This window comes from Seriola aureovittata, chromosome 7 (assembly GCF_021018895.1).
Source record: "Seriola aureovittata isolate HTS-2021-v1 ecotype China chromosome 7, ASM2101889v1, whole genome shotgun sequence".
Taxonomy (NCBI): Eukaryota; Metazoa; Chordata; class Actinopteri; order Carangiformes; family Carangidae; genus Seriola; species Seriola aureovittata.
Window position 1 is genome coordinate 24,256,224 of NC_079370.1, and position 26,567 is coordinate 24,282,790.

Here is a 26,567-nt window from a genome sequence, read left to right on the forward strand (position 1 = left end):
GGCACGAAGGGGAAGAAGCATCAGACAACTTCAAATATATTTTTTTATACCTTCAGAAATATGGTGAAAAAAGATACTCAACGGTTTATTGAATATATGAAAACCATAGGTCTCGAGCACCCTGCTGGTCTAAGGATTTAAGGTGCCAACAAAGAACTGCAGTGGCCCCTGGTTCAAATCCGGCTAGAGAGCTTTGTTGCATGCTGTTCCCCATTTCTCTTTCCCTTCATTTCCTGTCATCCCTCTTTTGAAAACCAGCTTATGAATTATTTTAAAGGTCCCATATTGTATAAAGGTAGATGTCCATGTGTTGTTTGATTATAAAGCAGGTCTAGGTTCTATATTAATACTGTGAAAGTATCAAAGTGCTAAGTCCACAGAGAAATGCACACAGCCTGTATTCAGACACTGAGCCTTAAAACCAGCCGTCAGGACTTCTGGAACTTTGTGATGTCACTACAAAAGCAGTCACCGCTCTCAGCCATGCCCCAACCCCACCCACTTGGTCCCACAATCCAACCTTACAGGATTTGGTTTCTCTGAGTGTTTTACCTGAAATCTGCTACCTTTTTATTAGATCATTCAGAAAACAGTCAGCCAATCAGAAGAGAGGCTCACATTCTCCTCTCTTCTGATTGGCTCATTGACCTGTTGTTACTTGAGCTCCAGAGAAGTCTGAGAGAAGATGTATAATTACACTGAGATGGTTTTTGGTTCTTAAAACCACAATTATATCTTCTGATCAAGACTTCAAATAAAACACAGGAAAAGTGTAAAAAAGGCGACCTTTAAAAATGTGCAGTTTGGGGGAAAAATCAGAGGTTAAAACCTGAAATTTAATTAATAAACTAACAAATTACTTGTCCTATATTAGAGCAGATTTGATGTAATTTAGCTACTTGTGTTGGGGTGTTAAGATGTTAACCAAAGCAGTGAAGCGAATGATATTTGTCACTATGTGATCACAGTTCAGTCTGTACTCAGGCGGCAGCCTGCTCTACTGTAGGCGAATGGTCACTAGTGAAGCAGGAAGCATTAGGAGAGGATGGGCAGCTACAGTTATGATCGCCTCGACGGACTGAGGACAGACTGGCAAACCTTGGCTGACTGTCTTCCACTGATGTAAACGCTTCTGCACAGAGCAAAAACTGCCTTCATCAACCCCAACGCAAACGCCTCGATAGGCTGGGAGCTCCGCAAAGGGTGGAGAGTGGAGGGAGAAGGGCGAAGGAGGAGGAGGAAGGGGATCCAGGGACGAAATGAGGCTACGGTCCGAACCTGAACGAGAGAAGGTACAGATGTGTGTGTGTGTGTGTGTGTGTGTGTGTGTGTGTGTGTGTGTGTGTGGGGAGGGAGGAAGAGAAGGGTCCCGGCAGTTTGACAGAGATAAAGTGAGCACACACAGTGGATTTGGTGATAGAAAGAGGACAGGAGCATAATCCAGGAAGAGGCATGTCACACAAACAAAAGGATAAGAGAGATGACTGTGTGTGTTTAGTTTCAATCCCTCCTAATTTCCTCTTCTGGTCAGATCCTGATGTTTCCCTTATCTACCCCGCTCTCCATGTCTCACTCTGTTTCTCTGTCTTATTAAGTTACTGGACAGAATCACTGTGACCAGGCCGGGATTAAAACCTTCCCAGGCTCCAGTCCCCTAAGGGAAGCTGAAGATTTTGTCTGATTATGATCACATTCATCATTTAAATCTTTCGTGCTTTTATAAACTGTTTTACATTCTTTCATCTTCTGAGTTAAAAAAAAAAATCAAATATGTTTTTTTGATGGTACATGAGGACATATGAGGAAGGAAAAGACATCTGACTCACCAGAGACTTGGAGCTCTGTTTGGACGGCGGCAGAAACTGTCGTACATTGGTCGGGGTTTCCTTCTCGATGGAGTGTCTCCTCTGGGGGGTCTGACGCCTCTCTGGCTGAGGTGTAGAGGAGATGGGCAGGAACATGGGAGGAGCTGGTGTTCACAGACAGAAGATAAGAGATGTATGAGAAGGAAAAGAGGGACGCTTAGATGGGAAGGGCTTAAGTATTTCAGATGTTAAACAGACACAAGAAAAAAACCAGCAAACAACATGGCAGGTGAGGCTGTAAGATTAAAACTAATCGATCTCTCTCAGGGGGTGGTTTAGTTGAGCGGGCGACCGAGCTGTGACAGGGATGTAGAAATAATTCCTGACTCACTTTTCTTCCCCAGTGCAGACTCTGGGGATGTATCATCCATCAAAGATGTAGCCACACTGGAGCTGCTGGCTGACTTGCGCCCAACGAACTCATCCTGAACATGTGGAACATACAAGCAACTTTATCATCATTTGCTCTTTCGCACGCCAGATGCAATTCTCCAAATATCCCACCCACACAATCCAAACACAAACACACACACAAACTCATACTGACATCGGAGTCAGAGCTGTCCAGTTCGGCGAGGCTGGGGGCCTTCAGGAGCCTTTTCCTCTGGGGTACAGACTGGGATCCGGAGGGCTCCAGTCTGGGAGATGCTGTTCCATTTGTGAGAGACAGAGAGCTGGAAGTCCTCCTGCCCATGTACGGACTAAACTCATCTGTACAGAGCCACACAAGAGAGAGTTATACAGACGTAGGGGGTAAAAACACTTGAAATGAATCTCAATTCCTCTCATGATTCCTTGCATCGTTAATCTGTTTGTCTTTATCTAAATCTATCTTCATTGTCCTGTTCCCTCAAGAAAAAAGGGGAAACAGGTTATTTTCTGATAATGTTGATAGTGACATGAAAAGATGCAATGAATCCTGTCACAGAAGACTGAGGTTTGAGATCCATCCCGAGGGAAACGAGGGGCGGAGGGGTGAGTTAAGTTGGTCTGAGGGGAGGCAAAGGAGCAGGCCGGTGTTACACACAGAGCATGGATTCCTCTTTAATGAAATATTTAGACTCTGAACTCCTAAAATAGGATTCTTTCTCCTGACAGCCTCCATGGTATTTTTTTTTTTTTTGGGGGGGGGGGGGCTAAATCCTTGAAACCAAATTCCCCAATTCACTAACCTGGTCATTTGTGCACTGACAGGAGTCATCAGTCCAAAGACAGAAATCAATCCATGATAACCAGCCACCTACCAAGCTGCCTGACTCTAACTGTGATTTCTGGAAGCCCAAATTGAACAAAGAAAAAAACAAAAACAACTTGAAAAGAGGGTTTAGAGGGAGGGAGTGTGAGAAGAGGAGACAAGCAAGTGCTGCAATAGAGAGATAAAGAGCCACAGCTGATAGGATCTATAGGATCCTTTCAGTCTCTGTCAGCAACCTCATGAGCTCGTCCTCTCAACGAGAGCTGTGTTTCTGCTTCTAAACTGGAAGTGTTTCTCTACCACGTCAGATTCCTACACATAAACAAACCGGCCGTAAGTAACTGTACACTCTACCTGCGTGTTGGCTATAGGCCTTAGCGTTCAAATATTCAAATCGAGGAGATATTAGTTTACAGCCAGGGAGGAAGACAGACAAGGCCACTGGGTTAAAGGTGAACAAGGCCTTCTGAACCACAGCGGTGCTCATACTTTACCTAGTCCTGCACGGAACAAATCCTGAGGCATACTGCGAGTTTTGCCAAAACCTAAAAGGGGACACCTCCTTCATTAGGATAACTACAAAAGCATTTGTGTGTACCGTTAGATCCCAATGATCTGTGATGATCAGTGCATTGTTTTGTAATTCAGTGACCCTTTTTTTGTTTGATATTTGTGGAAATACAATCATTCTTCTTCTTCTTGCCGAGTTAGATGGGTCAATCGATATCAATCTCATGTCATGTGTATTAAGTATGAAGCTTGAGCCAGGAAGTGACCAGCCAGTGGAGGTTTCCGGAGGTCAGAGGTGTTGGTAGGTGTAGGCCTATGTATCTTTTATTTGAACTTTAAACAGAGTCAGGCTAGCTGCCCCCCCCCCCCCCCCCCCAATTTCCAGGATTCATGCTAAGCTAAGCTAATCACCTCCTGGCTCTATCTTAAAGGGATAGTTGGGGTTATTTGACGTGGGGTTATGTGAGATAGTCATGCATACTCAGTGTGTTACCTGCAGTAGATTCAGATCAGCATGCTGCCAGTAGAGGCAGCCGGGAACATGGCACACTAACAGAGCGATGTGTTGCTGTGCACAGGGCCAGCAGAAAAAAACGTGTTTTAGACACTTTTAAAAGACATCCACTGAAACAATCCAATATCTGTTTAAATTTACATTTCATGTACAATATTTTCAGCGGTTTATCGTCCTGTGAAAACAGCACTTTCCTTTGGTACTCCATTTTTCTCAACCTCTGAACTACCGTATTACTATGAACAAGCGCACCTACAGAGCGCACTGTACTACGTTGCAGCTGCAGGTCAGCTGAGAGAATCAAATGGGATCAGATGTTTTCATGGGAAGATGAAGCACTGAAAATATTCTAAAGGAAACGTACATTTAAACGGATATTGGATTGTTTCAGTTTTTTTCTGCTGGCCCCATGAACAGCAAGGTAACACACTAACTATGCATGACTACCTCACAATAACCCCACATCAAATACTATCCCTTTAATATTTACTGTAGAGACAAGAGTGGTGTCAAACTTTTTTTTATCTAAATCTCAGCAATAAGTAAGTGTTGACGTGTTGACATGTTGACGTTCCAGTTTTAGGGAATGAAAAAGACAAACAACAACCATCAGGCAAAAAAATGCACCCGGAAAGATCATAGTACATCACCAAGAGCTGTGTGACAACAGCACTTTAATCTCGTGAGATGAGTTTCTCCTTGAAGTCGTATTTTTCTCGTTACAAGACAAGAGCTTTAATCATGGTCATTAAAGTGTGAGTGTGTATGTACACTCTCCCCATAAAGTACAGAGTGAAGGAGAATCAAACTGCTCCCTCCGTACAAGAGTGATGTTTTATAGAGGGAAGACTGTACACACACACACACACACACACACACTCACACTCAAATACATTATTGGACAGTAGGAATGAGTGAGCATGAGGTGATAAAGCTTGTGGTGTGATGAGAGACATGGGCTGCAGCAGGAGGGAAAGTGGAGCACAGCATTATTCTGATTTCTCTGCCACCTCAGAGAACATACAGTGAGTGTGTCCAGTGCTGTGCAGCACATGAGACTGCACATTGATCCTTCTGCACCCTGATGAAATTCTGCACAGATGCATTGAAGACCCTGTTGTATAAAGCTGATGACTCTTTAGGACACAGAGGAGGCAGTTCAGCTGTTCCTTTTCAGTCCTTGATCAGATGGCCGGCTGCTCAGCTCTACTTGAGATTCACATCACGGCAGTGTGTTTGAGGGATGGTGTACTTAGCAAAGGCGACACTTTTCCTGAGTGTCTAGAGATCAGCAGCAACAACCAGGGACAATCTTTCAGGAGTCACATGACGCTGTGCATTAGTTTGACAGGAGCTGGAGAAGGGAGCGACTATGTGAGCTGTTGACTCAACACTTCTAGATGCCTATCATTCAGTATGTTGTGAGCACCGAAATGATGTCCTATAGAGAAAGTGCGCTGAGGATAAGCTGTACTCAACGGAATACAACTAAAGAGGAAGAAACAGTGATATTATACATAAACCTCAGCTGGATTATGTTATATAATTTAAACCATCACTGGCCATTAATTCAGTATTTAAACACTGGCTTCTGTCCATAGCATCCAGAGCAGTGAAGCCCTTTAAATATCCCAATCCATCTGTGGGGCAATGTGATGTGTTTCAATCAGCCAGAGATGAGTTTAATCTCCTCCTTTAGGATAGCCAGATGCTAATGGGAAGTTAGGATCCCCTCCTCTGACAAAAACCATGGACAGTGAGTAGAATAAATGCAATAAGTCTGGCTCATGTAACTAAACAATAACTATCAGCTCGGTGTCTGTTATTTTGTGGAATAAAAACATGGAGAATAACTATTATTTCTCCAAAGAACACATCAATAGCAACGCATTTTTGCGGCCCTAAAGTGAAAGAATTCAATGTCTTGTGTGCTGTAATTAGATTAAATTGCTGGTTCACATGTTGATATGTACATATGAACATCGAAAGTGTTACCGGTTGCTCTTTAAATTATCTTTAAATAAAATTTTGTTTTTCACTGACTATACATTGACTGGTAGTGAGAGTGTTGCTGATTTATGTAAGATTATGTAAAAACAGTGGGTGTAATAAACTACAGCTTCAGCCTACAGCTTTCCAACCAGTATTGTTATGTTTTATTTCCATGTGTAAGTATTTTTTTTAAAGAGGAATAAGCTAAAATAAAAATTCACTGAAGTGTTTGATGCTGAGCCAGAGCCGAGGGACAGTAATATAAAGAAGGAATATTGTATTAAATAGACAGCACCTCTAGAAGGCACCCATTAGATTTGTGTCACCTATCTCTTACACAGTAAATTGCTTTGAGAAGGAATTTCTTCACAGCCAGTGTGGACAGGATGAACAACTACAAAGACCAGCAAAATATAAACATGTCAGAATTATATTAGTATAGACTTATCATTTAATATTTCAAAACAACAGACAACGTCATACTGCTGGACAAACCATCCCACTACAGCAGGTTTTTGAAGGGCGAATTACAAGTTAGATACTTTCAACATAGAGTAATACTTTCACCTTCTTTTTAGCTTTCTTGTCTTTTTTTTCAGCTCCTGAGAGCAGTACCTGCCTCTTGAGCTACTCAGTGCTAAGCTAAGTTCAGCAGCTAGCCGCTAACTTTGTCAGTACATTGTGCATGGTGGATCTGGTACATGGTGCTGGGCAGGTAGCATATAATGGATTTATTAGAGCTTTTCCACTAAAAACAGCTGCTGCTGGAAACAAGATAAAATATGATGATAAAATGATAAAAGTGTGTGTCCGGAAAACCAAAACAAAGAGCTGAAAGGTACTAAAAAGCTTCATAGGGCCACATAGATAATTCTCTGTGGGTTCGTCACCCTACAAATGATTCCCTCATTTGATCCATTGTCACATAAAGAAACAGACAACAAAAAAACTTTTATTTAGATTTGTAAATTTTCATTTAATCTGTTAAATCATATTTTATGTAAATTGTATTTCCCAACTTTGAGGTCTAAATGCTAAATTTGTCAATTGATTCTATTGAGCAGCATATAAAATTATCTTCCATGTGTATTTTTTCGATCGTAGAACATAAACTTCACTCAGTGCAACTCAAAATCCTGTGTATCCGACGTGTCCTCCCACTGACCTGTGTCTCACATCACCATGTTTCACCTCCACAGACCATAGCCAACCATCACCAACCACTGAAGCATGGCATGAAATGTGTGTGCAGTGTGCTGATGTGTGTGTGCAGTGTGCGTCTGAGCCGGGAGAGCAGATGAGCAGCCACAACATCGAGGAGAACAGAAAGGTAATAATAAAATAAATAAAAAGCCAGGTAAGCAGTGAAGGAAACTTTACCTGACGCGTCAAAACTGAAAGACATGCTAAGTGGCCGAATTACTGCAACGAGAAACAGTCATGGCATCGGGTGGTTATTGCTTTGATTAGGACGTAATTTAAAGCAAGACTTAGGACAAAAAAAAGGAAGTTATCTTCTTATACTTGGCAAGAAATGCAGGGGTATAACATGCTGATTGTCTGGTTTCAGATCACTGAGATCTGGGAGATAATAGGATTTCAAATAAACCACAGCCAATGTTGAGAGATTACTGTCATCCAGAAACTGTAAAGGTTTTAGCAATGTTAGTGTTAGTGTTAATGGAATTGCAGACACTTAGCATTATTACTCATGTACAGCTTTCACTATATTGCAAAAAATATAGTCAACAAAACAATAATAGGCATTAATTGCAACACAAATCTGAAAAGTTAGGCAGCATTAGCTACAACAGCAAAGAGCAGAGGCACAAATAAGAGTGTAGTAAATAATAAATAATAAATAAATAATGAAGCTACAACATATTTCTCATCTGATTGTTGTTGATTTGCACATGAGCAGTTTTGGAGGATCAGCTCCATACTTCAGCTTTAATAAAACATATTTCAGAGTGAAGTATGGTTTCATGTGCAAGACAGTGTGCATGTGTGTGTGTGTGTGTGTGTGTGTGTGTGTGTGTGTGTGCAGCAAAGGTGTAAAAAAAAAAAAAACAAGAGCATAGATAAAGAGGAGCTTTCTTACCCAGCCTTCCCCTGCGGACCTGATCAGGAGACACCGGCCGAAGTTTCCTCTCCGCTTTGATTTCCTCCAGGATGCGCTCATGCAGGGTGGGAGGAGGCTGAGTCTGCGGCTTCAGCTTGCGAGCTGACACCTGTAGCGCAGATGATGACGGGTGAAAGATCCATAACGACAGAGAGTAATTAGCGTGAAAGACAACAACTAGCACAAACAAACAGAGAGCCAGCAGCCCTGCTCCTCAACACCCCCTCATCTCCTTCAGAGGTCTGCTGAAACAGCACCCGATCGTTCTGATGAGAGATTCATATCAACAGAGAACTGATGAACGCAGCGGTTCACTGAGCTGCAACAGTCATGTTCTACCAACAGGCTGTACTGGTTTTTATAGAACTTCAGGAGACTGTCCTCCTGTTAAAACTACCCCATAGGTCGTCTGTGCAAGCAGCTTATTATGAACCATAGTTACGTTTTAATGTTAGGTGACACGTAGCATAGTAATTATGACGGGAGGAAGGTAAAGGAGGTTAGGTGACGTAGAGCGACAAAATCTGTGTTAGGGAGGAAGGATGGGAGCGATGGGTCAACGAAACACAGGCCTTTAACACAGGAGACCGCTGTTTGTTTCCAATGTAAAACCAAGTCAGCTTTCTTTTGTTATTCATGACCTTTCCTCAACAAAAAAATAACATCACAGCAAACACAAACATATTTTTATAAGGCAATTTAGAAACAGAGTAACGCTCACTACATACTGTATCTATCTAAAGGTTCCTTTTTTAATTGTTTGTTCATGTAATGTAGTTGTGAAAAACATTTTTTAAACTCTCAAATCAACATTGACCTCAAAAATCCAATATTGATTGGGCTATAATTTTATGCCCGACTATGTCCTGTATATTGGATCCTGTATTTCTATGTGTTCTAATAGAAGCAGACTAGCTAATGGAAATTCTCCAACAATAAAAGTAAAGTAATAAAGTAAAATTAAATAAAAGTAATCTGGTTTGTTTGTGTTAAATTGTTTTATACAGTATTGTGATCTCTGAGTTTAGGATTTAGGGTGATGATTGTATAAATTACATCAGATAAATGCTTATTGATTTAAAGACCAGCCGAGGTTTTTTCATAGGCTGTGCAAGAATCCACTGCCTTCAGTTGTACTCACAGGGTTGAGAGGTGGTCTGGACCTGATGAAATCCAGGATGACCTCATGAGCGCTCTTCTTTAACCTGGGTGGGATGTCTCCATTCACCTGAAACAACAGAGCAGGTTGTAAAACAGCATGACAAGAGAGGAATGGATTGATTCTTTAACTACTTTGTAATCACTTGTGTAGATGAAGCTCACACATCATGCTTTTTATTATCATTATTTTATTATTTCATTATTAATATATTTACTAAGTGGAGTTCATGACATTGATTTGATCGATTGTTTAGTCTGTTAAAAATAAAAAATGAAAAAACAACTGTGAAAAATGTTCTCACAGTGTTGTATAACCAATAGTCCAAAGCCCAAAGATATTCAACTGACAATGATATAAAACAGTTAAAGGAAGAAAATTCTGCAGCAGCTGTGTGATTAATGACTTATACAATTAACTGAATTGAATATTGAATTATTGAATTTCTGATAAATCTTTTATTGAACAACTACTTGATTAACTGACTGATTGTCTCAGCTCTACTGTCATCAGTGCTAAATGGCTTAATGTAACACGCATGGCTTAGATGAATCCAAAACAGCCCATTACGTAGCACGATGTCCCATGATCATGTCGACTTTTACAGCCGCTACAAGTGAAATACTGGAGCCGCAAAGTGTCAAACTAAATGTCTAAAAATGATTGAAAACAGAGCATCAGCCCAGCCTGCAATTACTATGCAACAGTGTTGTTTCCAAAGAAATTTCCCCTCAGACTGAAACAACAGTGCAGCACGTGGCATTCACACACCGGACACTCACCATGACTTTGCGCAGTTTGTACCGTTTGGACCTGATGTCGTCCATGAGCATCTCATAAGGAGTGAGCTGGTACTCGATTGGCAGAGGGTTGTACTGACGCTCCTGCACCTTCTTCAGCTTGACTCCTTCACGCAGGTCCCTCATCACCTGAACCCAGAATCGAGCCTGACGGAGGAAGCGAAGGGCAGCATGGGAAAGGAGACGTGGGAAATACCACGACCCTTTGAATATGAATTTATGTGGACAATAGCAATCATCTGTGATCTGACCTCTCTGTGCACACAGAGTAAGGAGGGTTCGTCAAGGGGAGTGGTTCTTTTATCACTGCCTAGTTACAGTGCTAAATGCATTCATATAGATTTGATTTTTTTCCCCCTGAACTGTAATTCTGTTAGACTTTGATAAAAAAAAGAAATGATGAGTTGAAGCTGGAGGTCAGAGGTCAGGAGTCCTTTTGCCTACCCAGTCAGCGTTCTGCAGCTCGTTCAGGTCTCGGCCAGGCTCCTCTGACGACTCCTCCATTTTACGGAGGTTCTGGTGGAAAGAGACAGAGAGACAGTTTGGATTTAGAAAAAAAATCAAAAACACAGTGAGAGAAGTCGGGGAGGACGGAGGCTAAAAAGAAGAGAATGAAGATCCAGCACGTGGATCCACAAAGTCAAAAGTGTTCGTACAGTTGAGCCTGTCATGTTGTGACCCTCACACTCTGGTGTCAGTTCGTCATAACTATAGACTGTAAATAAAGATGGATGCAGCCTCTGTGACGTAAGTCACAGGCTTCTGCAGAGCGGTTTTGAAGGTAAGAGTGAGCTGCTCCATCTCGGCAGTACCTGACTGCCAAATTCTCAGCTAATCCAAAAATGGGCAAAGAGGAGGGGTGTGTGTGGAGCTGAGGCAATTAGCCAGAATTAAAGCCTTAATAAAATGTAAACGAGAGAGTTTTATAATGATTCACCCCATGCAGTTGTCATGAAGGAGGAAATTAGCCAAAGAGACCAAAACAGTTTTTTGTGCCAGGCTGTAAACATGTTTATTTCTGCTGTAAAGTTGGACATTTTACCATGGGAGTCTATGGGGACTGACTCACTTTCTGAGCCAGACTCAAGCAGCCATTCGAAGAAGTGTTGTTTTTGCTACTTCCGTGTTGGCTGTTATTCCTACTATGACAAGTCAAAATGTCTGCTGTGATTAAGGCCAATTTGCAGATAAGCAGCTGTTAGCAAGAAATTTCCCCTCACTAAGACAGTGAACATGGTATATTACTTACTAAACACTAGCATGTAAGAAAGAATCAAATTTTGACTTGTATTCTTCTATTTTTTGATAAGCACTTCAACTGTACAGAGCTGCTAGCTAGTTCCAGTACAACCGGTATCAGCCCTTTAAGAAGAAAAGAAAAAAGAAAAAACATAACACAAATTCACATTTTCTGTGAGGACATGTCCCTGTTTTCAGGCATTCAACAGTAAACCCAGCTGCTCCACTCTGACACCTGTGTGAACCTGCACAACGTGAGGCCATTAGACTGTGGTACAACACTGTCGGCCTGAGTGACAGCCGGTCTGTGGGAAGCAAGGAGGCAACTGCATTCCTCTGCTCCTGCTCTCATAGTTCACGGAAGATAATGTCAATGTGTGTGTGTGTGTGTGTGTGTGAGAGAGAGAGAGATGGAGAGGGAAACAAAATGCAAGTGTGAAAGCATTTTAAAGCAGCAGGCAGACAGAAAATATGTTCACTGTGGTTAATATCTGGGGTGTTCTTATCACGTCACAGCCGAGGAGAGTTTGATAAGACAATCACGGGAGTCTGACCTCAAAGTTAAGACCTCAGCCCACTGGGGAAATCACAATTCACCATCATCCTGCCAGAGAAAAGCTGCCTCCACTGGACTGCAGGCTCAACGCATCAGTTACATAATGTCACTCGCAACATAATGCATTTTGCTGCATCATAACTCTGCATGCCTACAGTGTATATTCAGTAGTCCATTTACACAAAGTAACCCTGAAAGTGCTTAATTACTTATAACAGCCCATCAAATTAAAACACTGCTAACACAGCCAGCCACGAGTGTAAAGAGAGATTAGCTCATCTGCTTTTAAACACCATTATCTCATTGGTATGAGCAGCATGACTCCACATCACATCAAAGTCGCATATTTCCATTTCAAAAGGTTGATTGAGAAGTGTTCTCTGTGCATTTTAATTAAAACAACCCTCGTGTGGCCAAAACCAACCGTCATACTGCTACAAGTCCTCATGGATAATTAGGGCAATTACCAACAGCCTCATTTTTTTCAGCCTCCAGCAGCAGGAGGCGAGTCTGCGGAGGGACAAAGCTACTCTCTGGCTCGTAGTGGTGGACGGACAAAGACGGACCCATGTGCCATACAGACTGGGGGGTGGGAGGGCGGCTCATAGCCCATTTCACTCCTGGGTGTCTCACACACCACACATATACACACACACACACTTATATATATATGTAGATTCACACACAGGGACACACACGGCACAGACTCACATACATATATGAACAGACTGGCGAAATCACACGACAGATATGCACCCACACGTCCTGCTCACACTCATGAGTTCATCCATGCATTCATGAATATGTAATCAGACAAACAGTCACATGCAGACGCACACACACACACACACACACACACACACACACACACACACACACACACACACACACACACACACACACACACACACACTGCTCTAAATGACCATGCCTCACACTCACCAGTCCCCCATGAGGCTTGACAACAGTTTACTCTTCCATATGTGTTAATGATGAGGTCACATGTACTTTGTGCATTTAGCATCTGGACGCAATTCAGATTTTTATATATATATATATATTTTTTTTTTTTTTTTTTTTTCTTTCCCCACCTTGTGTGTTTGCACCTCCAGATGGCAGGTTTTTACCCAAGTGCTATTACAGTACTTAACTGCTGAATATCAGGAGAAGAAGTACAACCCTATCCTATAACATGCAATAATACCCTGATCATGTGCAATATTATCTGTGCAATTCACCTATGTGCAATAATAACTGAGTACATGGACTTACTCTGCTTTTATACAATTCATTGTTTGTTTTTATTTATTTATACAGATTGTAATGTGTCTACTGTAGTTTTTGTTACTGTATGTAGTTATGTTTACTGTGTGTATTGCTGTATGAACCTCTGGAGACACATCATTTCATTGTACACTGTGCAGTGACAATAAAGGCATTGAATTATTGCATTTGCAGACAGAAGACCGACGTAGCCATCAGTAAAGCTATGGTGGCTAAAATGGGGAATTAGATACAACAGAAAAAGTAGGATAGAATAATTATAATCATCATACAGTGTTTGCTTCATGAAGGTCCAAACAAAGAAAACCATTTCATCCAGGATTTTCTATCTTTGTACTCCTGCTGGTAGATTGTTCACAAGTTACCTCATTTTAAATTCTTATGAGAAATAACGAAATCTATTAAAGAAGTGCTCTATAAAATGACAGACATAGTGATGTTGATCACTTCTTTACTTTCTGTGGTTAAAGAGGCTGCAGTCCCCACATATCCTCCTTTTTAAGCTTCTTTCTCAGCCCTCTCCGCCTCCTGCAGTAAGAGTCCACTCTCTCCTCTCTATTTTCTATCAGAGAGTTATGTAACCAACCAAATCCCCTTTCTTCATTCAGATGCATTACACACACTAAAAGGGCAGCAGCAACAGTAGTGCATGGCAGGAAGGAACCCTGAGGTGGAAGACACACACACACTCCTCACGGGAAATGTTCCAACCCACAGCTGAGCTCCAAAATGTTTCTGGGGGAAAGCAAAGGCCAGAATGACTCCTGCACTTGATCTTCATGAATAGAAAAAGCCTGCAACAGGACACAGCTTTGTGTTTAGAGGAAGAGCAAATGAAAATGAGTAAATAATGTACCTGTGATGAAAGAATCACACGATCAAGTCTACATATATATGTAGACTTGATCATGTGATTCTTTCATCATTTCAGATATATATATATATATATATATTAATTTTCCCCTCATTTTCAAATCTTTCCATCAAGTGGAAAACAGTGACTATGATGCATTCTACCCGTTTAAATTCTTTATTCTCCATTATCTGCAAATGAAGCCTGAAAGTGATTTTGTACAGAAAATCACCTGCTTAGCCCCTTTGTTGAATATGGACACATGATCCATAACAGACAGCATGCCACTAATGCATCGAGGGGGCATTAATCCTCTGTGGTATGTCTGCAAGTTGGACCCTCGCACAGGACTATTTTTCCTCATGCTTGTCTGGATATCTCCTCTGAGAGCCTGAACTCAGCAGTTCTGACAGAGTGAGAGTCAGCATGTCTCCAGATATTGTCATCTCTGTCTGTCATGCACAGCAAACATGTCACTCCCTCTTCACTGTGGCCCAGTTCAACCTGTCTGCCCGCAGGGTGTTAGGACATTACAACACTTGGCCAGTTTGTATCAAAGCTGCTGATGGCTTGCTTTTTGTGATAATGCTCACCATTGTCAAGTTATACCACTTTCCAAAAAAAAAAAAAATAGAAAAAAAGTACACTTATATGTTCCATTTTGTAAAAAAAGTAAAACCCTAGCATATTTAATTTCCTTTCGTTCCCAACAAAGTCAAAATAATGTTAAATTGGTATCTGTATCGATTTGTTTAATCGTGTACCACAATTTAAACCTTGATCTTCATGGGACTTCCAATGTGCTCCACCAGTGTTCACATTAATAAAACCCTGATACAGAGACAGAAACGTTGTCCTCTACATACGGCAAAGTGAAGCTTTATGACCCATGGCACAAGTGAAAGTTGTCCTGTTGACATAACTATTTATGAGTGAACACCCTAACCCCTTTTCTGACTCCCTCTCCTGCTAATAACTTCCGTACAATGTACTGGAGAGACAATAACATGCAGGCGGCGGCTCAGTTCAAAGTCTCAAATTAACTTAAATAACACAAATTGATTTTATCATAAAATAAATTTAATTACAACACCTTTGAAACCTGTTTTTATCTGCTACATATTAAGCATCTGGTGCTGGCTTAATGAATTGCGATTAGCTGTGATGGCTGGATACAGATGTTGCCTCCACTCTCACCTTTGTACATTTTTTTAATGGTGGTGTAGATTCTGGCAAATCACTGCACCACTGACATCATTTCTGTGGTTTGCTTTAAATTCATTCAATCAAACATCTTAATTTTGTACTAAAATTTTCACATTAATATTAAAGTGGAATTGGCATGTATTAAGTAACTTAAGGGGATGAAACCATGAATATAAGTAAAGCCTTTAATTTTTCTGCTAATGCCCCTGACTGGAGCCTTTAATAGCTTATGGTTCATTTATGTCGCCAAGTCCCTTGTCCTGCAAATGAAGAATTGAATTCAGAGATTAAGGGGTGCTGGATTTACATTAAGCAATCTATTAAGGATTATAGACCTGAGTTTCTACTCAGTGCAAACCATCTAAGACATGCGTCACGCTATGTCCACTTTTTCCTACATGTCATAATCAATGAGTGATGCAATAAAACAATGAGAATAAGATGTTAGTGAAAGCTGTGAGTCACTTATTGAGTGTTTTGTCATACCATGAGTGAACTGACGTGTCCATTCATTTCTTTATCCACAGTCATTACCATGGATGCCTTTCAGAATCAGCTGTGCCACACAGGAAACATGGCTGTCTGTCTGACTGGCTGTCCGCATGTCTCTGCTGTGTCTATGCCTATCACACGCTCATGTCCAGCCCCTCCTCTGTTGTGTAGTGATGGTTTATTACTGAGGAAAGGGAACGATGGCTCACTCAGTTGTGACTGTTATGCTCTGCTGATTTCCTCACTTGAACCCTTAATACACCAAAGCGGAGTGAATACAGTAGTCACTTAGACTGGTTTATAGGTATTATGTAAGAGTTGTTTTCTTTGTTAAAGGCTTAGAGTTGAATACTATTATATCTACGATTTTCAACTATTGGAATAAAGCAGTCCCACAGTGCTAACATTGGCCTTGTCAGTGGTCCCACACAGAGTGAAAGTCATGCTGATTAGTAGAGGTGTGTGATGCCTCGCCCCGTCTTTCACGGGCTGCATAACGGTCAGTGATCATCTCATAACCCTTTACTAAAGGGGAGCCCCATAACCCATATGCAGTAAGTTCGGTTTGTGTTTTAATTAATTAATAATTAGTATGTGTAATTAACGCATTACTGATGGTTAAAACTGCTATCAATGTCTGAAAAAAAGAGCTCTATGAGCCGACAGCCTTGATGATGATGATGACGATGATGATGATGACGATGATGATGATAAGGACCCACCTCTTTGGCACTCTTGATCTTCTCCAGGAAAGTGCGTAGCTCCCTGGTTTCTGTGTACAGAGCCCGGCACACTGCCTGGTAGTGACTGGGGGCGTCTGACAGACTGGGTAGATGAACTGTACACAGCTACAGGGACGACAGTGAAGCACAGAGAAAGAGACATTTTCAGTGCAGTTACAGTTCACACAGCTGCATCTATTACACTTGACACAGAGGTGATGGGGGGAACTTCACAAAGTGCAACGCATGGCCATCAATATCCATGTTATTTTGATATTACAATCACATACCCATCAAAGGGATTTCAGGTTATGTAGAGCAGCCTCTGGCAGCACATTTTAAAACACTGTGTGCTGTGCTGTGACAAGTTCGCTAGTTAGACATGGTATTTGTTTAGGTAACTATCAGCGTTCAATTGACAGGTCCAATCTCCACACTAGAAATGAGCCAGTCTCATAGAAGCCAGCATGATGTGATGTGTGATTGCTCAGGTTAATCTGCATGCTTCCTCATTAGCTGACAATGCTAAAAACACAAACTGTCGGTCAAATGAGGCTGCTGTTCTCCAGCAATGACTCAGATTCTTTGGATAGAGCAAAAGAGACTGCAGGGCAGTTTCTGTGACACAAAAACCTAAATTTAGGAATAAATAGAAGTGATCAGACTGTTGATTCAGAGCTCCCAGTCTACACCAACACCACAAAAAACCCTTCTCGGGTAACTTATCAAGCTTTTTTTTTTATAGTCAGGGGTAAATTTGCACTTCACCATGTCTCCTCTGCACCTCCATGAGACAGAGACGTCAAACTGCGAAGCCTTTCTGGGATCTCAGTGACATAGCATAAAGGCAAAATACCCAAAAACATTTGCAGACATTTGTAAACAACTGTTTTTGACTGCTGAGTACAATTCACAAGACCGCTATGCCTGAGGTCAGCCGTACACACCAGGAGCAATGACAGACTACGTCCTTGTCTCTCTCAGAGAGAAGCTGGGTTAATGCTCTTGGCATCTTTTTGTCTAGACGGCATTCCAGTTAGAGAGAATTTGACTAAACACAGTAAATAACAGACAGCCTTCTCTCCTGAAGATTACCCTGCCATCATCACATCATAGGTGTGGGAAAATGTTGTATCCAGGGTAAATCAATATGCTATCTTACGTCACACGGAAATGCAAACGGATACATTAACTGAATAAATGTGGCACGGAGTTAAAAACAATTTACTGTGTCAACCAGGGACAGTACAGTAGGACAAAAGGTAAAGTGAGGGCGCACAGAGAGTGAATGGACGGGGGGTAAAAATACAGTGACAACAATTTAAACTGACAGCTCTCTAGCCACTGGGCCAGCCAGACAGCCACACTGCTCTGAAGCATCTCCTTGGAGAGCAGAGTTGGTGTGTCTGACTGGGTATGTGGTCATTATGTAAACCGTATGAGGCCATGTGAGGAATGACACACTGACTCTCTGCTCTGCTGAACAACAGATACATGACGCTTGACCAAGGATGAGGCTGGTTCAGAGTTCAGTGTTTAGCGTTTTCATTTTCTCACACACAACTTTTCCTGAACAGTCGACCTCTGACATTATCTGTTCCTGGAGTCCGTAAGTGGATTATGGTTCCCCAGCAACTGTATTTCTATTTAAAGCTACTTTTACTTCTACTCCACCACACCGCAGAAAAATATTTAGTTACTTTTTTTGTCTAAAACATATAATGCGATTACTATAAATGATACATTGTTATGTAATATATATTCAACAGAATAAAGTAGTTCAAATTAACTCAACTTCAACCAGATAAAACATTTACAAGCTTACAAGTTAAATTGTCAGTAACAACGCATTCAGCAAGCATGAAGCATCATTAACATTCATATGCAGTTGTGTTTCTGGCCACCAAACAAATGAAAGAGGGAAATATCTGGCTCTTAAATGCTCCACCTACTAGTCTTCTGTTTGGTGATAGGCCGGACGTGTACAGTGAGTTTTTCTGAGCTTTTTCACTGAGAGCAGCTTCCTGTTACTGCTGAACAGGCTGTAAAGGCAAAACATTGGGCTGAAAGCTGGATGATAATTGAGTTCATCAATAGGAGCCACATCTTTCACATTACACATTACCATTTTATCCATTGTTCATATAAAACATATTGATGTGTGCAGCTTTAAATTTGGTGTCTTGGCTCTTGGCACAATAAAGTGATGATCTCATGTCTCTTCCTCAGCTACTGTACCCACCTTGAGGATATCTCTGTAGCCGTGAACACTGGAGATGTCGTCAGGGTCATCCTCCACCTCATCCTCTTCCTCTGTGGCCTCATAACCTTCGTCGGGGCAGGCATCCCTCGTGGCCTCGGCCATGTTGGTCATGAGGTCGATGAGCTGCTCCAGAGGAGGGCTGAGTTCCCTCTCCTCATTCTCCTTCAGCCCGTAGTCCAGAGCCTTGTAGATCATGATGCCCAAAGACTCAATTACCTGAGAGAGAACAAGAGACAACCAAAAACTAGAATTACTGTGTCATGGTTGTATCCCTCCGCCACTCAGACTAGTTTCAGGTTAGATCCCTGTTTATCCAGAGTCAAATGAATCCAAGTGAATGTTTGTGCCAAATTTGAAAAAGGTCCTTCAAGGCGTTACAGAGATATTGCATTCACAAGGCCAAAACCACGATTTGTGAGGTCACTGTGACCTTGACCCTTGACCTTCGACCGCCAAAATCTAATCATTTCATCCTTGAGACCTAGTGAAGGTTTGTGCCAAATTTGAAGTTGGCAAAAACCTTCCTCCTTGTGTCCACGAGAATGGGACGGATGGACGGAGCACCAATAAACAATATGCCTCCAGCTCTGGCTGTCGCCGGTGCAGAGGAATAAAAACACCTTAACATGATCTGCACTCGCTCTGTGCTCCTTCCATCTGCAGATATAACCATGTTAATAACTTACAAAGCACAGAGGTCGAAACAAGTTATACGTGAAATCAATCTAAATGTGTCTGATGATAAAAATGGATGCATGAATAACAAGAAAACAATACATTCACTTGTGTAGAAAACATCCTTTGTTGCATCTTCTACCTAGTTCTGCTGTTAAAAACAAATGTGGATTTGTGTCTTTGTTATGCAACATGACCCTATTTTGTTTGCAAAGCCTGAGCTGAACAGCTGTAATATGGTGACCTCATGACTCAACCTTTGACGAGCAAGCACCCTCCCTCTGTTATTCATACACACACACACGCACACTCACTGGCCTTTGACTGGCTGACCCGGGGAGCAGATTACTGATTGTAGATCATGTGATTAACTGACGCAGGAAGGAAAACACTGTCATCACATCGTACACGTCCTTGTGTGGACACAGTCAGTCTTTTAAAGCACAGAAGAGTTCAGAGCATTTAGAACAGTGAAAGGAGGTAACGGATCATCAACCATTTGTTTAGTGACTAAGATTGATCCTAGTTTTTCAAGATATCATATCTTAAAATAATCTCACCCAAAGGTTTTGCCATCAAAAAGTCACGCCTGTAGACCTGAAGGGTGCTTATCATACGTTGATGTGTATACTGTACCAAAAGCCTCAAATCTCTTCTGCAGCATAATCCACTTCCCTGCTGGTTGTTATGGAGCTTCTGATACTTCATTTCAATTGTGAAGTCTTCAAGCTGATCCCACAGTGTTAGATCTTCTGATTTAGAGAGCTGATGATTTGAACCTGCATTAATTGACCTTTTGGCCAGTTAAGGTCAGTGCAACGAGCTGAGAGCAAAGCACTGACATATTATGGTATAAAGATGATGTGGCCAACTTCACACATCCAGCAGACAGAGCGCAACATTAGCTTTCATTTGGAGTCATATTTCTGGTAACACAACAAATTACAAGTTCAATATTCCCTCTCCTCTCCATCAACTTCTGAGGGAAATATCTGTACACAGTATACACTGTCAACAGGATGACAGAGCAGTTTCTAAATTAAAACCATTTTCTGATAACAGTGCAAGGTTTTTTTTAGGTTTAAGTACAAAGACAACTTGGTTAGGTTTTGGGAATGATCCTGGGTTAAAATAAATACTTGGTTACAGGGTTAAGAGGAATTCATCATCATGGCTTCAATCATAACCACTTGTTATACTTATGGCAACATGTCCTCCAACCTAAAAGAACCATACAGGTTGTTTGCCCCAACCCTCTGGAGCATCTGCTGAATTAACGCCCCTAAAAACACAAGAGGCAACGCTGACTGTCGGTTTGACAGAGGAAACAAACACAGGTCTCCAGTCCAGTCTTCCTCCATATGTGGACTTAGTTGCTCCATAACATCACCTGACTTCCTCCTTTGCTCCCGTCCTAATTACTACAGACACCAGAGGGCTTTGTCACTGGAACGTAAACACAACCACTTTTATTAACAATAAAACGTAGCTATGAGTCATGATAAGCTGCCTGAGTGTATTACATGGGAGGAAAGTCTTGTTGTTGACCCATCCATCCACCCTAATGCCCTCTCTGTGATCTTTTGTTTCTCTACAGCAACGTCACCCAACTTCCTCCTTTTCTACTGACAGAGAGCTGTCATAATTACTCCATAAATACTCCAACCTCTGGAGGGCTTAGTCACCTGACAAATGCTTGGCAGATGCTCAAAGACTCCATAGACCTGAGAAGAACTGCGAGGTCAGGTGACAGCGACACACTTCACGTAGTCGTTTGAACTACTGTTAATATAAAAACAATGACTGCAGCAGCTTGCAGTCATGTTGGTGTGAGCTCAACCTTTACCTGATACTTTTAATGCAGCCATTTTGCTGTAACTCATCACAGGAATCATCATAAACACAATAACACACACATTCAAACACATTTAACCAAGCTGTTGACAGCAGAAAGACATTCAATAGCACAATATAAGATATAGACAAATATATTTTACTTTCCAGACAGCTTCAATATACACATATAAAAATAAACATATATTCAAATAGAACATTTCAGGATTGCAGAATATAACATTGGTCTATTCGACTGGTCAAATAAAGGAATCGTATAGAAAACAATGCTGTTGGTTTTTTTACATGCAGCATTAAAGAGTCGCCTAAGCCACAGCTTTTCCTTCACGATCTTTGTGGTGAAATGTCTGGGAAATCGAGTTTGATGGTCTCTCATATGGAGCTTTCGACCAGCACTTCAACGCACCAACCCTCACTGCTTTCAGTACGACCTGACCTTTAAAGAGCGATCCGTGAGTGTTCATTGTGAAGTGGTAACTATGGGAAAATGTTTGGCCACAATGTTAAATATGCTAAACGCATGAGATTTGTAGATAAGAATTTATGGTTCGATTCCGTAGGTGCACGTACGTCACGAGATGCAGTGCTCAGCTATAACTCTCAGTCTGTCCTGGAGCTGGAGAGTCATGGTGGGTAAAGACAGCAATGCCAAAGCCAAGACAAAAGACAAGAGTGGGAAATCGCACAGGGGATTATTCTGCAGCCCTGAGCACAGAGAAAAGACTAAGAAGGAGGGAGACAGTATATGAACCACAGAGAGAAGAGAAACTGTGAGAAAGAGGGAATGAGGGGAGAAATGTAAGGATCAGTGACAGATGTGGATCAGGAGACAGAAACAAAGAGGCAGTGAATGAGATGCTGAGAGTCAATGGGTGGATCAGAGAGGTCAAGGGTGTGTGAGTGTGTGTGTGTGTGTGTGTATGTGTGTGTGTGTGTGTGTGTGTGTGTGTGTGTGTGTGTAGACATGAAGATCAAGGGCAGATCAATGGACATTCATGGAGGGAGGAGGAGTCATATGAGAGATCAGTCTCCTGCGTTTCCTCAGGTGGGAACGGGTGACTGCGACCTCTTTGTCCGAGCTCCACCACGCCCACCACTGATATATGACACCCCCACATCCCCACACCCCACCCAACAAAGAAAAAAAAAAATGCAAACACCCTCCTCCTGGGACCTGCTATAACCTCAGGCTATCACTGAGAAGCTCTTCAGCAGACGGCGTCTACATGTATAAGATGTGACAGATATGGATCGTGCTGCCCTGCCCAGCAGCTAAAGCTTATATGTGTGAGCTATGTGGATTTTCAAGTTCCTGATCTGCAGCTTCACTTGTCCATCTGAACTGGTCACACCTTCAGGAATTCAGTCAATAGTTAAAAACAGCATCTAATCTGACAAAAGACATTAAATGGAGCTGATGAGTTTGACAAATTTACCAAGTGATGAAGTGCCACAAATTAAACTTTCAACTCTAAACAGATTAAATGCGTCAGGAGGATAAGGTGTCTCATCCCTTTACTTAACTGCCAAAGCAGATGTCTCACGTCTTCACAAATTTATATTAAAATATAAACAATTAACCCTTCGTTGAGTTGTCATACTTTAAAATAGGAATAAGATTTTGGTTCAAGATAATTATAAATTCATTTCGATTCGACTTGGTGATGGGAGGTTTAGTTCGATGTACAGTTTGTTTCTTTCGCTTACAACTGGCACCTACTATATGTGTATCATATAGAGCTGATTAGTCAATAAAAAGAAAATTAATCAAATCTGCAGCTACTTTGTCAATCAATGAATCATTTCAGTCACTTTCCAAGCAACAATGCAGGTTCCAGATTTTGAAAAGTTTAGGATTTGCTGCTTTTCTTCGTGACATATGATGGTAATCAACAGATTAATCAGCAATGAAAATCATCTATAAACCTTTAATACCACATGTCTGCATGTATTCATTTGTGTTCATGCTCATCCCCTCAACAGTTATTGGAAGTGGATTTTATATAACATATTGATGATTGATTGATTGATATATAATGACGCAAAAAAAGTAATAGGAACAATGCACCATGCTTTAATCTTCACTATTCCATTCATTCATGACAAAAAGGCATGAAACAGAGATTGTCTGTGTTGTTGCTGTCGGTCACATCTGAATGAGCCTGATGGAGTCATTTCTTACACATTAACTGCAAACTATGACTGATTTCAGTCGCTGTGGCTGTGAGACATCCGAACAAACATGTCTCCATTCTTTTTTCAAAATCTCCCTGACTGGTTCCCAGGCCTCCGAGCGACCAAGCAGAATGATGGGATGGAGAAGAGGAAGGGGCAGAGAGAGGAGGACAAATAGAAGGAGAAGAAAAAAAAAAGGATGAAGATGTCAGCGATCGCAGGAACCAGCAACATCAAACAGCTTGGCTTGGATTTCAGCATTTCTGTCACGGAGAAGAGGCACGCTGCCCGAAAAGACAAAATAAACCATTGTGAGGAAATGTTTTTACATTTTCCCCAAGAGCCAATTAATCACTGTTGACCTGCAAACACCTCGTAACCTCACATTAACTTTTCATTAGGCTCAATGACTGTGGCGTCATGATTAGACAGATGGGGTTAAGAGCCAAATCTTGTTGAAACAAAAGTACTAGTTTAACTACGGTGGCCCAGAAGGGTCAACACACTACAAAAGCCACAACACAAATACAAAACAACAACGCAAATACAAATAAAGCAACAACACAAATACAAATGTCACAAGACTTTTGCATTCGTGTTGTGGCTTTTGTATTTGTGTTGACCCTTCTGGGCCCTTTACAAAAAACATCATTAAGTAAACCATTTATAAATACATTTATTAATTCATGAATAATATTCCTGCTCAGTTAACACAAGTGTGACGGCAGTGGAAACACACTGTATGACATGATGGTAAATGCAGTTATAGCTTTGCTTAGTTATCTGCTGGCTGGCAGATAATTCTTCCTCAGTTACACACAAAGACAGCACTAGCAGTCCAGTGTGTTACATAACAAACTGCAGTCATTCATAAAGGGACACATGCATGTTATGTTCAGGTGTCAAGGTTGGATTTCACTACAGCGTTCGACACTAACAGTACAACATGACCTCAGGTATGAAGACCGCACAGCAGCAGGATATGATATGACGCCAGAGCTTCATGTTGACGAGAGCACATGTAACATCTATAGCCTTTGTCCTCGTTAGGAACATTACACGTGATGTAATAGGGCCCTCTGGGTTCGTATGGCCAGGTGTCTGCTGCCACATTCACTGTTTACAACATACAGCTTTCTACAGTGTTCAGTCCAATATGAGAGTGCATCAAAGTCCAAAGTGACATCTTTGGGGAATTATGTTTATGTTTTCTTGCTGAGCGTCAGATGAAAAACTTGATACCACTCTCATGTCAGAAGCTGGAGCCAGCAGCACATTAGCGCAGCTTAGCACAAAGACTGGAAATTTGGGGTAAAAAGCTGGATTGGCTCTGTCCAAAGAAAACAAAATCCAACAACCCGCACTTCTCAAGCTCACTAATTAACAAATACCAAAATGTAAAAACAACAATTTGTGGATTTACAGGGTGATATACTCCGCACTATTTCTTAGCTGGGAACAGAAGTCAAGTCATATCGACCAGACAGATTCAGACTGGTATCAGTCTTTTCATTTATTTCCCAAAATGTTGAACTTTTGAAACATTTCTTTAAATTAAACTGTTTTTTGAGCCGACCAGCATTTGAAAACCTAAATATAATAAATCACAAATGATATTAACCAGAACATAATGTGAAATCCTCACATTGGAGAAGCTTGGACCAGTTTAGAAAACTTTCTTGATAAAAGATTTAAAAGATTAGTCACTCCATTAATCAACTAATCAGCTCATCGTTAGAGCATTTAGTTACCAATACACATGATCAAATCCAGCTTTGGAGTATTTTACAGGTTTAATGAGAGGGCTGCGAGAAGTAGATCCACGACTGAATGATGGATAAGACAGAGACAAGTTTGTGACATTGTCTGTGTGAGGAAGGGCAGGGAGGATCACACATGGCAGACTGGCAGTAAAGACGCCAAGAGATTTGGAAATGGGATATCGTGGTCTGGACTCGGACAAAGACACCAGCTGTTGCACACTGTGAATCAAGTTAGTTTTTACGAATGTATCTTTGTGTGATTTTCACAGACCAAGCACCGGAGCCTGTTGTGCAAACTGAACACTAACAGAAACCTATTAGCTGTAAGCAAACTCCTTCCATCTATCACTGTTAGCCAACCCGCAGAGAATTACCACAATCAGCACAAACTGCCCAGAATTAAAGGATTGTACAAACAATGTGGGGATTTAAGGCATTTATATTTCCTCACTAGTGGATCCACAGGAATTAGGTCATTAACAGGAACCAAGCTAAGAGAAAAAAGAAGGTACGGCAACAAATAAATGACCTCCCTACTGTAGATTACAGTCCTCTTCAGCTTTTATCTTGTGAATTATATCACAAAATGTTATTTATTACACCTTTTTGACAATGAGAGCTGGAATCTGGGATCAATGCCCGTCCATCTGGTGTCATTTCATCTTAAGTCTTCACCACACTTCATTTCTAAATGTTTCTAAATGTGACACTAATGGGCAGTTCAGGCTTTCATAGTCTCCTCCTCATGAAGATAAGTTCTGCACGACGCCCATTCACTGCTGATCAATAAACTGAAACAGACTGAAGCTAACAGTCATAAAAGACTAACTTCACCCACTTTAAGTTGCATCTGTTTCTTTGAAGGACAGTTCGACTTGCTTATTCACTTTTTTGCCAAGAGTTACAAGATGAAGGAATCGATACCACGCTTATGTCCTTATGGTAAATATGAAGACTGAGTCTAGCTCAGTCCTCATGTCCCCTGCTCCCCCCTGTCTCCAGCTCATGCAGGAGAAAGCCTCTGTTGAAAAGTGGAAAAGAAATTCTGCCAACCAGCACCTCTAAATTTCACTGTTTACACTTACATTTACTCATTTGGCAGATGCTTTATCCAGTGACTAACAAGTGAGGGACATCACTAAAGCTTGAGTGCAGTAGGAGACCTTGGTGTAAGTGCAGAGTACTACATCTATTCAATAAAGTGAGGGAGATCAGGTAAAGAAGGGCAGTGAAAGTGCTAGTTAGACATGTTAGGGTCTTAGAGGTGGTAGGAGTCTTCAAGAGATTCTTGAAGATAGAGAGGGACGCCCCTGCAATGAGAGGGTTCG

At 41.4% G+C, this 26,567-nt stretch overlaps 1 protein-coding gene across 4 annotated transcripts in view; it reads right to left on the reverse strand.

Annotated features, from left to right (window-relative positions):
* LOC130172306 (protein spire homolog 1-like) overlaps positions 1–26,567 on the reverse strand; it is a 43,778-nt gene that overhangs the window by 6,347 nt on the left and 10,864 nt on the right. Inside the window, exons 3-13 of one of the 4 annotated variants that reach the window (XM_056380927.1) lie at positions 18,752–18,988; positions 16,510–16,635; positions 10,602–10,673; positions 10,140–10,304; positions 9,340–9,426; positions 8,178–8,307; positions 7,457–7,498; positions 2,413–2,576; positions 2,197–2,290; positions 1,827–1,969; positions 1,099–1,278 (exon numbers count right to left, since the gene is read on the reverse strand). In XM_056380927.1, the coding sequence (XP_056236902.1) occupies positions 1,099–1,278; positions 1,827–1,969; positions 2,197–2,290; positions 2,413–2,576; positions 7,457–7,498; positions 8,178–8,307; positions 9,340–9,426; positions 10,140–10,304; positions 10,602–10,673; positions 16,510–16,635; positions 18,752–18,988 (1,440 nt within the window). The remainder of the gene's footprint in view (positions 1–1,098; positions 1,279–1,826; positions 1,970–2,196; positions 2,291–2,412; positions 2,577–7,456; positions 7,499–8,177; positions 8,308–9,339; positions 9,427–10,139; positions 10,305–10,601; positions 10,674–16,509; positions 16,636–18,751; positions 18,989–26,567) is intronic. The other 3 variants (XM_056380928.1, XM_056380929.1, XM_056380930.1) reach the window with 3 other exon arrangements.